Genomic DNA, 17,312 nt, shown 5'->3' with positions numbered 1-17,312 from the left:
TATTGTTCATTTACTTGTAATGTGAAAAAAATTTGCTACTTTTTTCTAAATGGATCAACTATTTTAAATTTGAATGCCCGCCCCCCCCTCGTGTATATATGCAGCAGCATGGGAATGGATGTGTACTCTCACACATCCATTTGCATGCAACCGTACGCAGGGAAAATCGACCATTGCATGATTTTTCAACCCCCCCATTTGCACAAAAAAAGTCAATCTATACTGTCTTTTATTTGCTTCGGCTATGGCCGAGAACGGGGTGGGCATTGACGTCACGTGACATCAGCCACACCTGCGTTTATATGGGAATGTCCAGCATTTTTTCTGGGCGCACCCACCGTTTTTGTGGGAACGCCCAGGAAATGCTGGGTGTCCCCTAGCGCCAGCCCCACGTCCGACCCCTGCCCATCCCGAGTATAGTCGCCGAAGGCATTTGCACAGCGGCCCTGCACATGCGTATGTTTGCCCTGCAGTGCCAATTGAACCTGAATCAGGCCCTATATGCATCCAGTTGTGTCATTTAAAAGGAGAAAAAAATGTATTTTACTGAAACTGTAATGAATGCCATGTTGCCTTTGTATTCTATCTGCATGTACTTCAGCATAGGCAACAACTGCACAAATACAGATTATAAAGCACAAAGCAATAACACTTCAATTTTGAGCGAACAGCCACTTTTTCCTGGCAGGAAAAACAAAAAGAAAATTTGTGATGCTCTGCGCTGCTGTAGATCTAATAATAGTTGTTTTAGTCTTCTGATCAAAAAATGATGAACCCGGACACACTGTTTATATCATAAATTATTTATAGAAAGATAGTAATAATAATAATAAAAAACATTACGGTACTTGTTTCATAGCGCGGCCACACCAATTTGCATCTGGGTGGTCGTGTCAGAAAAATCGCGTCGTCTCATCGCATGTGACCAAATCGCATGCGATGTGACCAGTGTTCCCTCTAAGCTGTGCGCACGTGCGCGTGCACACAACTCGACGAGCGTGCGCACAGACATTACAACAGAGCGCACAAAGCAGCAGTGGTCCCTTTTTGCAGTTCTGGACTCAATTAATGTGTGTTTCACCCATTAACTACATTATGTGCTGTGTTTTGAATGTTTAAATGTTTAATATAATTTTGAAGTAAAGTTAACACAAATGCTGAACGTCATTTTCCAGTTATATATAAGTGACGCACAAAATTTTTAATTTCCTTCCAAAGTTGCACAGTCAAAATCTTTTGCCGCACACAGCCTTTGTAAAATTAGAGGGAACATTGGATGTGACCGATGCGATCGACCCGATTTTTACATTGAATCAAATGTGAATAGGGTCCCTGGGACCCTATTTTACATTGGATTCAATGTAAAATAGGTACTCTTTACTTAGAAGGGCGCCCATCTCGGCCATCTCGGGCATTGAATGCACTAAAAAAATCAGGTGCGATGCGACAGACGAGATGCCCGAGATTTCCCATAGGGAACAATGTTAAATGTCTCAATTGACCCGATTTTCCTGTTCAATGCCTCAATTGACCCAATTTTTCCATAGGAAACAATGTTAAATGGGCCACAGAGGCCAAATAGGCACCCTGAAGTGAATAATGGCCACACGAATTGTTAACGCCACACCACGATCAACGTCAACCCAAAGCGTGGCGAGCGCAGCGAGCCCGTGAGGGGCGGCGGTACGCGTCCTACGACCTTTTCATACCCCCACTATCCACGTCGGCGTGGAGTTGAGAACAGAAAGTGTGGCGAGTGCAGCGAGCCACCGAGCCCGAAGCGTGGCGAGCGCAGCGCGCCCCGCGAGGGGACGCGGATACCTTCACAGGTATCCGCGTCCCCTCGCGGGCTTCACAGCTATCCGCGTCCCCTCGCGGGCTTCACAGCTGTCCGCGTACGCTCGCCACGCTTCGGGCTCGGTGGCTCGCTGCGCTCGCCACACTTTATATTCTCAACTCCACGCCGACGTGGATAGTGGGGGTATGAAAAGGTCGTAGGACGCGTACCGCCGCGCTCGCCACGCATCGGGTTGACGTTGATCGTGGGGTGGCGTTAACAATTCGGGTGGCCATTATACACTTCAGGGTGCCTATTTGGCCTCTGTGGCCCATTTAACATTGTTTCCTATGGAAAAATAGGGTCAATTGAGGCATTGAACAGGAAAATTGGGTCAATTGAGACATTTTACATTGTTCCCTATGGGAAATCTCGGGCATCTCGTCGGTTGATCGCACCCGATTTTTTAGTGCATTCAATGCCCGAGATTTTTTACTAACGATGCCCACGATCAAAATCGTGGGCGCCCTTCTAAGTAAAGAGTACCGTAAAATATTCCCCAGACCCCCAATTTTACCCCCTCAACGCCGCCACCCCACGATTGACGCCAACCCGAAGCGTGGCGAGCGCAGCGAGTCCGCGAGGGGCGGCGGTGCGCGTCCTCCGACCTTTTCATACCCCTACTATCCACGTCGGCGTGGAGTTGAGAACAGAAAGTGTGGCGAGCGCAGCGAGCCACCGAGCCCGAAGCGTGGCGAGCGCAGCGAGCCCCGCGAGGGGATGCGTATAACTTCACAGGTATACGCGTCCCCTCGCGGGGCTCGCTGCGCTTGCCACGCTTCGGGCTCGGTAGCTCGCTGCGCTCGCCACAGTTCAGCAAATGGTGGTAGCCTCTGGGCAAACAATAATTAGTGAGCCGGTGTAACAATATGTAGCCAGTTCCTTAGCATGTATGCAGACATGCAGAATAGTCTCTAGTTGGCAGTCAGTCACTGGTTAGGGCAAAAAGGTGATGGTAAAATCAGATCCTTGTGTATACTCACAGAGCGTAGCAGGCTATGCAGGGTTCACCAGAACATAGGAGCGTACCCGCCGCTGTTAACCACCCTGGTTAACAGCGGCGGGTACGCTCCTATGTCAAGCTCAGCTGTTTGGAGGCGGGTAGACAGCAAATGAATGAGGATCGGCGTTTAAGTTGGCGGTATTGGAGCAAGGCACGGTGTTCAGCGTGGTTGATGCAAGCCGGCTGGGGGAGGACTGGAGACTCCATGGAAGGTGCAAATTACATACAGATAGGTGCAAATTACGTCAACGCGCTTAGTAACCAAGATACACTGGGAACTTTTTCAAGACGGATCAAAAAAACACCTTTTCCTGCAAAAGGGTATCTAAAATGGAAAACTGCTCCTTGTCCTCCTTCTGTCTCTTATTCCCAGACAGATGACACTCATACCCCTTTCACACCAGCCTAAATTCCCAGGTAAATTTACGGGGATTTCAACCCTGCTAGCTAGCAGAGTTGCTCCCGCAACCAGCTTGGGTTACTGGCTAGTGTGAAAGGGGCCAACCCGGCATCTGCTCACCGGAGTCTGTGGAGTCTGGGACACAGCGGCAGCCAGGGTGTCTGACCCGGAGGATCCCATCCGTATGCCTGTGGGGGGCAAGTTCCGTTCAGGGGGGTCCGGCCTGTTGCTGCTGGTGGAGTGTGCAGCTCCGGGCCTGGTGAAGAGACCACTGAGCCGCTGCCAGCAGTAACATCACGCATCTCCTGCGGTCTCCCGCCGCTGGGTGACTAATGGGTATAGTTCCACCCTGAGCCAATCCCCAGCCGGCCCCGCCAGCATCATCCCACTGACCCCGCCTCCCGCCCCCTCACACCAGAAAATGCAGAGACTAGGCTGGTGCAAAAGGGGCCAACCCAGGTATGTCCCTGCATGATCCAGGGACCATATTTCGAGTCCCTTCATTTTCTGGTGTGAAATTTTATTAGAGAAGAAATGCCATCTTACAAATACAATTCATATGGGGGAAAATAAAAGTTTTTATTTTAACCACATAGGACGATGATTAACAAGTTGTATGTACCATAGAATTATAAAAATTTGATGACTCCAGAAATGTAAATATATTGTTGGCATCTACAATACAAAATTATCCATACTAAGAGATAAATAGTAGCAATTACATCTTGGAACCTACTGTATCATTTTCAGTGTGTGCTGTTGAAGCAGATGTATCTAACCATTCAGTACATAGAGGCTGCCGTGACCTCCTCCCTAAAACTCTGATATGTGTATAAATAGCATACAATGTAGTCAGAACTCAGATTACATGTTTTGCTTTTTAGTCATTAACTTTACTATAAAAACACAGTCTTCTTTGTTGTCAATGCAGAATTTTCGGTACTCTTTACCTAGAACGGCGCCCGCGATGTTCATCGCGATTGTCGGGTGTAAAATTGCGCTCATCGCGGTGATTGAGGCATCGCGGGTACTATTTGCGGGCCAAGATCATCGCGATGACCGCGATTCCTCAACTTTCTAATCGGCAGCATGTAAAATCGCGGTGATTGAGGCATCGCGGGTGTTATTTTGGTGGTCAAGATTCCCGCGATGCCCGCGATCACCGCGATGGTAGTGATTCCTCAACTTTTTCGTCGGCCCCATTGTAGAATCGCGGTGATTGAGGCATCGCGGGTGTAATTTTGTGCACAAGATGCCCGCGATCACCGCGATGACCGCGATTTCGCATCTGTAATGGGTTCAAATGACCCATTCACATCTGTAATGGGTTCAAATGACCCTTTAATGACCCTAATTCTGCATGGTAACATCTGTAATAGGTGGAATGGCCCTTAGTCTGCCTAGCTACATCTGCCCTAGGTACGTCTGCCTAGTTACTCATGTTGACACCATCCTCCTGTCTGAGGCCAACGCCCTGTGTCTGCATAGTGACAGATGTTTATAGGACAATAACAACAAAGGGTACATCCCACTGCCTCAGACTGCCCCCCTGTGACAGTTTAAAAGACCTTGATTTTGGGGGGAAATTTGTGGGTTGAGAGGAGCTGTGGTTTGAGAGAGAGAGATTTGCGTTTTGATTGATTATTACTGATTCCTGAGAGACTTCTGCTGATTCCAGTGTTGCTGCTGCTGCTGTTCATTCTGCTGCTGAGTCACCGTGATTACAGAGACTGTGCTGCTGTTGCTGTTGGTGACTGAGGCCCTTCTGCTAATTCGGCCTTCTGCTGTTTCTGCTGTTCCTGTCATGGCCATGGCATCTGGAGTGAACATGTACTCCCTGCCTCAGACGGAGGCGGAGGCGATCCGATTTCTCCAGGAGCATCACCTGTTGCCCAAGGAAGCTACCTGCGGCAATGGGCATGCCATGAAGCTCAGCGAGAAGGAGGTGATGTGGCGCTGCCACGTGAGAGCCTGCCGCCAGAAGATCAGTCTCCGCGCTGGCCTCTTCATTCCTGGGTGCCGGATGTCGTTTGTGAACATCATCAGGTTTATCTTCAACTGGTGCGAGGAGCTGACTTCCGGCGACTACTGTGAGCGGCACCTTGGCATCTCCCCCAAGACAACGGTGCTGTACAATAAGTACATGAGGGAGGCGTGCCTCATGGACTTGATGGCTCAGCCCCAGCGCCGCATTGGAGGGCCCGACAAAATAGTCGAGGTCGACGAGACTCTGTTTGTCCGCCGCAAATCCCATGTCGGCCGTGTGCTACCCCAACAGTGGGTTTTTGGGGGCATCTGCCGGGAAACTGGGCAGTGCTTTGCCACAAAAGTGGCCACCCGGGACGCCCCCACTTTATTGGCTGCCATTGTGGAGCATGTGGAGCCGGGCACCACCATCTACAGCGATTGCTGGAGGGCCTATAATACAGAACAGCTGGAGGCTGCAGGCTTCCAGCACGCTCAAGTGAATCATAGGTTTAACTTTGTGGACCCCACAACAGGGGTGCACACCCAGAACATTGAGCGCATGTGGGGGGCGGCGAAATGGCGCAATAAACGCCACCGGGGTACTGCCAGACATTTGCTGGAAGGGTATCTACAAGAATTTATGTGGAGAAAGAGCATAGGTATGAACCAAACTTTTGAGCGTATTTTACACGCCTTAACATTGTTAGAGAAAGATGACTGAAAAACTATGGACTTTAAACTTGAAAAGCTGTTTTTTTTATGCTACTGTTTGTTTGCATTTCAATGTTATCTATTTTTTATTCAAGTAAATTACTGCCTTTTATTCAAACTTGTCTTTACTGCTTTACTGAGTCAGTTGAGTGATTTTGCATGTATGAGTGAATTTGCACACACACCTGAATTAGGCCCATTTCATGCTCTCACCCCCAAAAAAGTAGTTAGATTCCCTGGCATCTTAAGCAGTGTTTCACCCATAATGTTGCACCCCTTAGCCATATTTTGTCCCTGTAATTAATCATATATCCCCCCCTTAGCCGTATTGGGTCCCTGTAATAGTTCATGAATCACCCCTAGCTGTATTGGGTCCCTGTACTTTTTTGCTAAATGTACATTTGGTTCAAATCACTTGCTGACACCTCTCACACTGCTTATGTGTGACAGAGGATCACAGCAATCTCATTTTAGTATATCACCCCTTGCCTTATAGTGGCCCTGTAATTATTGACCTGTAATTATTGCCCCCCTCGAAATTACACCTGCTGTCACATCTCACAATGTTTCTGTGTGACAGAGGTTCACAGAAATGTGATTCCAGCATCATTTTAGGCCAGATAACATTGAAATCGCGCTCATCGCGGGCATCTCGGGCATTGAGCTGTGTAATGTACACCACAATGCCTGGGATGCCCGCGATGACCGCGATTTCATGCACTTTTAGCACTAGTAAAGTAACATTAAAATCGCGGTCATCGCGGGCATCGCGGGTATTGAGCTGTGCATTGTACACCTCAATGCCCGCGATTACCGCGATGCCCGCGATTTCATACAGTAATGTCACTCAAACTGAAAAAATGCATGTAGGGAAGGCAGGAAGTGTCCCAGCATGCATTTCATTCAGTACAGAGCGCGCATTAGCTTCCACACCCTGCCCCTGAGCACATGTAAGTGGCCTGTGGCGTTTTTGGATGAATTTTGGGGGGGGAGAGGGGGACAGGGGGGGACAGGGGGACAGGGGGGGAGAGGGAGGGGGGGAGAGGGAGGGGGGAGGGGGGGGGGGAGAGGGAGGGAGGGGGGGGGGGGAGAGGGAGGGAGGGGAGGGGGCACATGGCTTCTGTGGAAGAAGGGTAGAAGGGGGTCCCAGTGGCAGTTGGAGGGGTGTGGATCATTGGATCTAATGTCATTTGGTCGACCCCAGTAGATTGAATGTGTGAAAAGGTTGACATGGGTTTATGTCGACCTTCCAACTATGTCGACTGCAATTAGGTCGACTGGGGTTAGGTCGAATTGCTCTTTTGGGGTTTTTTTGGGCCAAAATGTCAACAGTGTTGACATGGACACTGTTGACATAGTGAATCGGACACTCAACCACGCCCTAGTGGATGGTAGGGCATGAACCACCGCCTGTCGGCACATGTCAGCACCAAAAAAACCCAAAAAGAGCAATTCCACCTAAGCCCAGTCGACCTAATGGCAGTCGACATAAACCCATGTCAACCTTTTCACACATTCAACATAGTGGGGTCGACCAAAAGACATTCAAACTAATGTCATTCGATAAAATGACCGCATCCCATATTATCAGTGAGTGACTTATGTTGCTATATGGTATTGCACATAGCAACCAATGTAAGTCTGTTAAAATTACAGTGGATAACATTGGTTGCTATGCGAAATAGCGCATAGCAACATACGTCACCTGCATATATTAAGTTTGTGACAAGTGTTGCTATGCACTCTTGCACATAGCAACCAGCATTTTACACTGTAAATTAACATTGAAACGGTGGTTGCTATGTGTAAAAAGCCATAGCAACATATGTCACCATGCCTTTTTACACATAGCAACCACCGTTTTTAACACCGCTTGCTATGTGCAGTAGCACACGGCAATGTACGTCACCATATTATCAGTGAGTGACTTATGTTGCTATATGGTATTGCACATAGCAACCAATGTAAGTCTGTTAAAATTACAGTGGATAACACTGGTTGCTATGCGAAATAGCGCATAGCAACATACGTCACCTGCATATATTATGTTTGTGACAAGTGTTGCTATGCACTCTTGCACATAGCAACCAGCATTTTACACTGTAAATTAACATTGAAACGGTGGTTGCTATGTGTAAAAAGCCATAGCAACATATGTCACCATGCCTTTTTACACATAGCAACCACCGTTTTTAACACCGCTTGCTATGTGCAGTAGCACACGGCAATGTACGTCACCATATTATCAGTGAGTGACTTATGTTGCTATATGGTATTGCACATAGCAACCAATGTAAGTCTGTTAAAATTACAGTGGATAACACTGGTTGCTATGCGAAATAGCGCATAGCAACATACGTCACCTGCATATATTATGTTTGTGACAAGTGTTGCTATGCACTCTTGCACATAGCAACCAGCATTTTACACTGTAAATTAACATTGAAACGGTGGTTGCTATGTGTAAAAAGCCATAGCAACATATGTCACCATGCCTTTTTACACATAGCAACCACCGTTTTTAACACCGCTTGCTATGTGCAGTAGCACACGGCAATGTACGTCACCATATTATCAGTGAGTGACTTATGTTGCTATATGGTATTGCACATAGCAACCAATGTAAGTCTGTTAAAATTACAGTGGATAACACTGGTTGCTATGCGAAATAGCGCATAGCAACATACGTCACCTGCACGCTGCGCTTGCCACGCTTTGGGTCCGCGTGGATAGTGGCTGTGGTTTTTTATGTCATTGAAATTGGATTATTGATGGGGTTTTTTTTTTGTGGTTTGTTTTTGCAGTTGCTGTGTTGCGTTTTGTTCGGCCTGCAGTTTGGCCCGTGGCCAATTGAGCGCCTTTAAATAAGGTAAATTGTGCTTCTAATTAATTTGTAAATGTGTCCTAAATACCTTTTTTCCCCAGTGTACCACGGCCACTATCCACGCGTACCCGAAGCGTGGCGAGCGCAGCGAGGCCCGCGAGGGGCGGCGGTACGCGTCCTCCGACCTTTTCATACCCCCACTATCCACGTCGGCGTGGAGTTGAGAATAGAATAGTGTGGCGAGCGCAGCGAGCCACCGAGCCCGAAGCGTGGCGAGCGCAGCGAGCCCCGCGAGGGGACGCGGATACCTTCACAGGTAAGCGCGTCCCTTTGCGGGCTTCACTGCAATACGACCACAGATACCAGTGAAGGCCGCAAAGGGACGCGCTTACCTGTGAAGGTATCCGCGTCCCCTCGCGGGGCTCGCTGCGCTCGCCACGCTTCGGGCTCGGTGGCTCGCTGCGCTCGCCACACTATTCTATTCTCAACTCCACGCCGACGTGGATAGTGGGGGTATGAAAAGGTCGGAGGACGCGTACCGCCGCCCCTCGCGGGCCTCGCTGCGCTCGCCACGCTTCGGGTACGCGTGGATAGTGGCTGTGGTTTTTTATGTCATTGAAATTGGATTATTGATGGGGTTTTTTTTTTTGTGGTTTGTTTCTGCAGTTGCTGTGTAGTGTTTTGTGTGGCCTGCAGTTTGGCCCGTGGCCAATTGAGCGCCTTTAAATAAGGTAAATTGTGCTTCTAATTAACTTGTAAATGTGTCCTAAATACCTTTTTTCCCCAGTGTACCACGGCCACTATCCACGCGTACCCGAAGCGTGGCGAGCGCAGCGAGGCCCGCGAGGGGCGGCGGTACGCGTCCTCCGACCTTTTCATACCCCCACTATCCACGTCGGCGTGGAGTTGAGAATAGAATAGTGTGGCGAGCGCAGCGAGCCACCGAGCCCGAAGCGTGGCGAGCGCAGCGAGCCCCGCGAGGGGACGTGGATACCTTCACAGATAAACGCGTCCCCTCGCGGGCTTCACAGGTGTCCGCTTTTCGCCACGGACACCTGTGAAGCCCGCCAGGGGACGCGTATAACTGTGAAGGTATCCGCGTCCCCTCGCGGGGCTCGCTGCGCTCGCCACGCGAGGGCTCGGTGGCTCGCTGCGCTCGCCACACTATTCTATTCTCAACTCCACGCCGACGTGGATAGTAGGGCATGAAAAGGTCGGAGGACGCGTACCGCCGCCCCTCGCGGGGCTCGCTGCGCTCGCCACGCTTCGGGTACGCGTGGATAGTGGCTGTGGTTTTTTATGTCATTGAAATTGGATTATTGATGGGGTTTTTTTTTTTGTGGTTTGTTTCTGCAGTTGCTGTGTAGTGTTTTGTGTGGCCTGCAGTTTGGCCCGTGGCCAATTGAGCGCCTTTAAATAAGGTAAATTGTGCTTCTAATTAACTTGTAAATGTGTCCTAAATACCTTTTTTCCCCAGTGTACCACGGCCACTATCCACGCGTACCCGAAGCGTGGCGAGCGCAGCGAGGCCCGCGAGGGGCGGCGGTACGCGTCCTCCGACCTTTTCATACCCCCACTATCCACGTCGGCGTGGAGTTGAGAATAGAATAGTGTGGCGAGCGCAGCGAGCCACCGAGCCCGAAGCGTGGCGAGCGCAGCGAGCCCCGCGAGGGGACGTGGATACCTTCACAGATAAACGCGTCCCCTCGCGGGCTTCACAGGTGTCCGCTTTTCGCCACGGACACCTGTGAAGCCCGCCAGGGGACGCGTATAACTGTGAAGGTATCCGCGTCCCCTCGCGGGGCTCGCTGCGCTCGCCACGCTTCGGGCTCGGTGGCTCGCTGCGCTCGCCACACTATTCTATTCTCAACTCCACGCCGACGTGGATAGTAGGGCATGAAAAGGTCGGAGGACGCGTACCGCCGCCCCTCGCGGGGCTCGCTGCGCTCGCCACGCTTCGGGTACGCGTGGATAGTGGCTGTGGTTTTTTATGTCATTGAAATTGGATTATTGATGGGGTTTTTTTTTTTGTGGTTTGTTTCTGCAGTTGCTGTGTAGTGTTTTGTGTGGCCTGCAGTTTGGCCCGTGGCCAATTGAGCGCCTTTAAATAAGGTAAATTGTGCTTCTAATTAACTTGTAAATGTGTCCTAAATACCTTTTTTCCCCAGTGTACCACGGCCACTATCCACGCGTACCCGAAGCGTGGCGAGCGCAGCGAGGCCCGCGAGGGGCGGCGGTACGCGTCCTCCGACCTTTTCATACCCCCACTATCCACGTCGGCGTGGAGTTGAGAATAGAATAGTGTGGCGAGCGCAGCGAGCCACCGAGCCCGAAGCGTGGCGAGCGCAGCGAGCCCCGCGAGGGGACGCGGATACCTTCACAGGTAAGCGCGTCCCCTCGCGGGCTTCACAGGTGTCCACTTTTCGCCACGGACACCTGTGAAGCCCGCCAGGGGACGCGTATAACTGTGAAGGTATCCGCGTCCCCTCGCGGGGCTCGCTGCGCTCGCCACGCTTCGGGCTCGGTGGCTCGCTGCGCTCGCCACACTATTCTATTCTCAACTCCACGCCGACGTGGATAGTAGGGCATGAAAAGGTCAGAGGACGCGTACCGCCGCCCCTCGCGGGGCTCGCTGCGCTCGCCACGCTTCGGGTGCGCGTGGATAGTGGGGGGGGATTTCTATGTCATTGAATTTTAATTAATGATGTTTTTTTTATTTTTTGGGGGAATTGAAGTTGCTGTAATCGGTGGAAGTGCAGATAAACAAATTAAAAAGTAAACGCCGTTATCTCCTGAATTAGGTAAGTCGTGCTTAAATTGTTCTTCTAATTAATTTGTAAATGTAACCCAAATGCCTTTTTTTCCCAGGGTACCACCCCCACTATCCACGCGCACCCGAAGCGTGGCGAGCGCAGCGAGCCCCGCGAGGGGCGGCGGTACGCGTCCTCCGACCTTTTCATGCCCTACTATCCACGTCGGCGTGGAGTTGAGAATAGAATAGTGTGGCGAGCGCAGCGAGCCACCGAGCCCGAAGCGTGGCGAGCGCAGCGAGCCCCGCGAGGGGACGCGGATACCTTCACAGGTAAGCGCGTCCCCTCGCGGGCTTCACAGGTGTCCACTTTTCGCCACGGACACCTGTGAAGCCCGCCAGGGGACGCGTATAACTGTGAAGGTATCCGCGTCCCCTCACGGGGCTCGCCACGCTTCGGGTGCGCGTGGATAGTGGGGGTGGTATACTAGCAAATGTGAATGATTTTTGGTGAAAATGGAATCGCCTCACATCAGATGCCATGGGACTTGTGCCATTTGGTGTGATGCGATACCATTTTGACATACCGTATAGACATCAATTACTTATAGATGGTTTTGTTTGTGTTTTTGTTTTACAGCAATGTCTGAGCGAGAACTCACAAATGGTTTTATGGCGAAGGTCATTGATCTGTATAAGGAGAATAGGTGCCTCTGGGAGATGAAACACCCGGATTACCACAACAAGGCGAAGAGGAATGAGGCGTATCGGAAAATGGTGGCTCTTATACGCAAACGGGTACCTCGTGCAGACGTCGCCTGGGTACAGAAGAGGATGACGAATATGCGGACAGTTATGGTGAAGGAGATGAAGCGAGTACAGCAGTCTCAGAGTTCCGGAGCCGATGCTGATGACGTCTACGTGCCGAAATTATGGTACTACGAGCGGATGAAGTTTATCTTGGAGCAGAGACAACAGAGTAGAACAGGGGGAAGTGATACGGAGGACACCTCTTCGTCCGTTGCAGCGGAGAGTGTGGACGTTGTAAGTATTTCCTGACAAATGTCTTGCATGTAAGTGAAATGTCATGTTATTAACATTTTCCCTTTTTTTCCCCTTTCTAGGAAGTTCCCCCTGAGACAGAGCAGGAGCCTGTGGCAGTTGCAGAGGGGGACAGTACTCCGATGACGGAGAGCACTGCACCTGCTATCCCGAGGAGGCGTCCCAGAAGACAGCTGTCCAGCACTGCTCGTAATGTCCAAGGGCATGCTAGCACGTCGGCACCGGAGGCACCGGAAATTCCCCTTGACGATTTCCAAATTTTTTGTAATAATCTTGCCGTGGAAATGCGAGGCATGGCGCCAGACCAGCTCCATGAGTCCAAGAGGTTGATATATGGCGTTATAATGCGTGCATCAGAGAGAAGTCTTTCTAGTGCATGCAGTATAGAGCCACCTGCCAACGTCGTATGGCAAGCAGCCCAAATGCCCAATTACCCCTATCACTACCCTTCGTACAGTGCGTCGGGTTATGCTCCGCCTCCTCCTGCCCCTGTAATGTACGCGCCGAGGCCCCCTTTGCCACCAGTCACAGACCCTTCGTCTTTGCCTGGGACTATTTCAAGAGCTCTGTTGAGCACACAAAGTCCCCTCCCAGGTGAAGAGCGCCATTAATTAGTGATTTGGTTTTAATTTGTTTCTAATTATTGTGCCTTGCAGCAATGCCCTTGTTCCACTCTGTTTGTTATTTGCTCCATGATGAACTTTGTTGCTCGTAGGCCATAATTTCGGTTACTGATGGTCGCAGTATCGGACTCCTGGACTTTGAGCTGTCCGTACTTGTTTTGCACCTTCACCATGGACTGTTCCGCATATTTGCATTTTCTTCTGTACCCAGTGCATGTTTGCATTAGGGTGCCTTTTTGCGTATTGAGCCCCATTTTTTGTATGCCTCATTCCGATTTGCCTTGTTGTAATCCAGTTCCTCCCAAGAGGCATCTATTCTCCTATACTTTCAATGACCTTCGCCCAGACCTTCCCCCCCCCCCCCCCATTCTTAAAAAAAAAATGAAAAAATAAAAAAAAATAATTTATTTTATACTACATTTAAAAAATAAGATATTTTATTAAAAAATAAAAAAAAAGCGTCATAATTTGAAATTCATAACCTGTGTCGTGTCTTATTTCATTGTCTTATAATTAAGGGATGCCAAGTAATTTGATGTCTTTTTTAATGGTATTTTGTTGCTTTTTTGCGCAACTATCGCCGTGATTGCAGGCACATGACGGCCGTGGTCACCCGTGATGCAACCGGACGCCATGTGCCCGCAATCACGGCGATATGTGCGCGGTTTGCCATGTAATTTGATGTGTTTTTTTATTGAATTTTGTTGCTTTTTGCGCAACTATCGCCGTGATTGCAGGCACATGACGGCCGTGGTCACCCGTGATGCAACCGGACGCCATGTGCCCGCAATCACGGCGATATGTGCGCGGTTTGCCATGTAATTTGATGTGTTTTTTTATTGATTTTTGTTGCTTTTTGCGCAACTATCGCCGTGATTGCAGGCACATGACGGCCATGGTCACCCATGATGCAACCAGCCGCCATGTGCCCGCAATCACGGCGATATCTGCGCAGTTTTAATGTTAAATCGCCGCGATATGTGCGCGTTTTTACTGTAAAATCACCGCAACAGGTGTGCGGTTTGATTGTTATCTATGACATTTAAGTGTTAGGTGGAATTTTCATGTATTTTTGTATTTTTCACCTTTTTTTAATTGAGGGATGCCATGTCATTTGCTGTGTTTTTCCTTATTTTCACTTGTCTTTTTCCACAGCCAGAAATCGTGGTCATCGCGGTCATCGCGGGTACATTATTGTGCGCCCGCGATGCTAGCGACATCGCGATGACCGCGATGATTGATCAATCGCGCCCATCGCGGTCATCGCGGTCGTCGCGGGTACATTCTTGGCCACCCGCGATGCTAACGACGCGATCAATCATCGCGTCGGTCGCGATGTCGTTAGCATCGCGGGTGGCTACTAATGTACCCGCGATGTACCAGCGACGACCGCGATGGGCGCCGTTCTAGGTAAAGAGTACCGAATTTTCTGTTGTATATGAGCATTTTGCTCTTCACATAGTTTTACCATTTCTGAAATGATTCTGGGTTTATGTAAAACATGCCACAAAAACACACATAAATATAATTGCATTGCATGAGTGACTTCATTAATAATTCCATCAATTTGATGTTACAATCTAGATTTAAGCATGGATATCCTTAAAGCCTGGACTGCAATGATGGAGTTTAAGAAACTGCATTACTGTAATCGCATTACACATTAGGGGCCCCCACATACTGTAGCGCAGTGGCAGACTGACATGTCTGGAAACTGTGGATCAGAAGAAGGACATAGAACCAGCCAGCTAGGGATTAGAGACGCTCCAATCCCAGGATATAAATCCCAGGGTTTTTCTATCCCGATCCCGGGATTGCCCATCCTACTCATAATGTATTAATACAACATTAATTTAAAGAAAGCAGTATGGGAGACAGTGGATTATAGCAGTACTTACTGACAGGTCAGGAAGGGGGGGGGGGGGTAATTTACACAGTCTACATACAATACAGGAACTAGTGTTTTTAGAAGTATTCAGCATTCTCCTGTTAACCGATGTGTCTAGCTGTGGGAGGATATGGTAAGGTTCTGAAGTGTAATGGGGAGAGCATTTGTTTCCCCTCTACCGAAGTCCCATACAGGGTGAATAAAGCTAGATGGATCAAGGGCTTTCAAGCTTCCTATCCAATCCCCTGTATCTTGTCCACAGGTTAAGGTATTTGGTTAGTAGGTGGTAGTAGTGCCACTGGTGTATACAGCCAAAGCACCCCAGAAGTATGCAGGTTCTTCTGGGTTCAGGCTGCTGCAGAATCTGTCTGGGAAACTATAAGTGGGTTCTGGCAACCCCCAGACCCCCCACTCCAGCCACCCTTCCACAAAATCAGATTTAAGTGTTTCAAAGCCTGTCTTCGGTATGCCAAGACACAGGCCTCAATTCCAGCACAATCCCAGAAAAAACAGGACATAGCGTAGAGCAACCCTACGTTATGGTCTTTCATTTGTGTTCTGCATTTGAAATCTCATGTTCTTTAAAGCTGGGACATTTTGTATGTTTATGCAGTGCTGTGTATATTTGTGGCACATTATAAGTATCACAATAATGTTGTAGAAATGGAAGTGAACACAGACACAAAGTGCTCTTGAAGTAACCAACAAGTAGAAATAAATGTCACCAATAATGGATCCTTGGAAAATTCACAATAATAACATACTGTAGTTGAACTATGCTTCAGTATAAGGTTGGCCATCGATAACTTAAGTTCCTGTGATCACTGTGGATTTTCTTTTACCATCAATGGGGGAGACCCAGATGGTTTCCTCCATTGATGGCATAGAAAAACATTTGTTTTGATGGCTTGGACACAGAGCATAGCTCTACCCAATCATCTACGAAGCCCCGCACCCCAGGCTGTGATTGGCCCAAGTGGTTTCCCACGACAGTTTGTGGCCATCAACGGCCATTCGCATTTACGTCATCAATGGCAACTTTGTATAGTGAGCACACCAATGGCCATCCCGACTTCAGTATGAGTGGAAATGAATCCATTGGGAACAAGAACCACCTAGATTTCCTTAGTCTAGGACTACGGGGCCAATTCAGACCCATTTGTTACGGGCCAATTTCGGTTCCATCCCCGATGGTTGGGGTTCGCAGGAACGAGCGGTTTTGGCAAGTTTAATACTCGCTGAGCCGTTTGCTTTATAGTGGGAGGGAAGGGGGCGCGCAGGGGGCTGGAGCAGACGAACGCCCATTTTATAGGCGAGTCCATAGAAATACTAGGCAATCCCTGTGAAGGCAGGTGTGTCGAAGCCTGCTTGGGGCAAGCGGCTCACATGATATCAGCGACCTCCCCGAATTCGGCCATCTGCGGCCAGGAAAAAAAGTCAGTCTAAACTGATCTACAAACGGAAGAAAAATCATTCGATGGTGAGCGACCAATTAATGATCTTTCACCTGTGCGGCAGCACGTAAATGTACATATCCACTCGCATGCAAATGCAAGGAATCGATCGGAAGCGAATATACACTGCCTAGCAAACAGGTATGAATCAGGCCCCATATTATTTAATAAAATTCAGAGATCATTTCAAATATCTGCAGTAATTTTAACCCCTAGAATGCATGTAACAATGTACAGTAATGTATGGTTTTATATAACAGCCATACTGTATAACCCGCACGTACTGTGAAATGTGTGCATACCTTGCAGGCAGCACTGGTCCAAGGTCCAGAGTACAGCAGCTGCGGTCACGCCACGTTACTACCGATCGATTCGGGACAATGTGGAGGGGCGTGGCTACATCTAGGTGGGCGTGTCACATTTCTAGTGACAGGGTACCAGAGCCCCCAATGGGGACCTGGGCTATTTTTGCAGCCTGTCAATAATAATGTGTGTCAAGTGATGAGTGGGTGCTGCTAGTACCCTCAGCACTCCCCCGCAGATGGCACAGGGGGCGCTCTCATGGCTGAGCTGCAAAGTGCATGCACTTGCAGAACACTGGGGAAAATAGGGGCTGATTTCACGTCTGACCTTGTGTTCTATCTAGTTGCTGCGCTGCGGCGCATTGTACGTACTGTACTGTAGTATGTACAGTATATTTGCGCTCGGTGGTAGAACAGCACGTCACAGCCCAAGTAACACGCACACAAAGACCTTTCCACACCAGACTTTTATTACTGTGTACTCAGCATTG

At 49.2% G+C, this 17,312-nt stretch overlaps 2 protein-coding genes across 3 annotated transcripts in view; one reads left to right on the top strand and one right to left on the bottom strand.

Moving 5' to 3' along the window:
* Positions 1–16,920, bottom strand: part of SLC25A45 (solute carrier family 25 member 45) — a 109,501-nt gene extending 92,581 nt beyond the window's left edge. For both annotated transcript variants that reach the window (XM_083165214.1, XM_083165215.1), the window contains exon 1: positions 16,822–16,920. The gene's annotated coding sequence lies outside the window, so the exon portion shown is untranslated. The remainder of the gene's footprint in view (positions 1–16,821) is intronic.
* On the top strand, positions 10,785–13,530 carry LOC146045498 (uncharacterized). The gene is made up of 4 exons (XM_083164350.1): positions 10,785–10,855; positions 11,479–11,544; positions 12,133–12,536; positions 12,617–13,530. The coding sequence occupies exons 3-4, from the start codon at positions 12,135–12,137 to the stop codon at positions 13,163–13,165; spliced, it is 951 nt and encodes a 316-aa protein (XP_083020476.1). The 5' UTR covers positions 10,785–10,855; positions 11,479–11,544; positions 12,133–12,134; the 3' UTR covers positions 13,166–13,530.
* Positions 16,921–17,312: the final 392 nt, after the last annotated feature.

This window comes from Crinia signifera, chromosome 11 (assembly GCF_055691185.1).
Source record: "Crinia signifera chromosome 11, ASM5569118v1, whole genome shotgun sequence".
In the NCBI taxonomy this organism is placed as follows: Eukaryota; Metazoa; Chordata; class Amphibia; order Anura; family Myobatrachidae; genus Crinia; species Crinia signifera.
The sequence above is the reverse complement of the archived record's forward strand: the minus strand, read 5'-3'. Positions and strand labels throughout refer to the sequence as shown.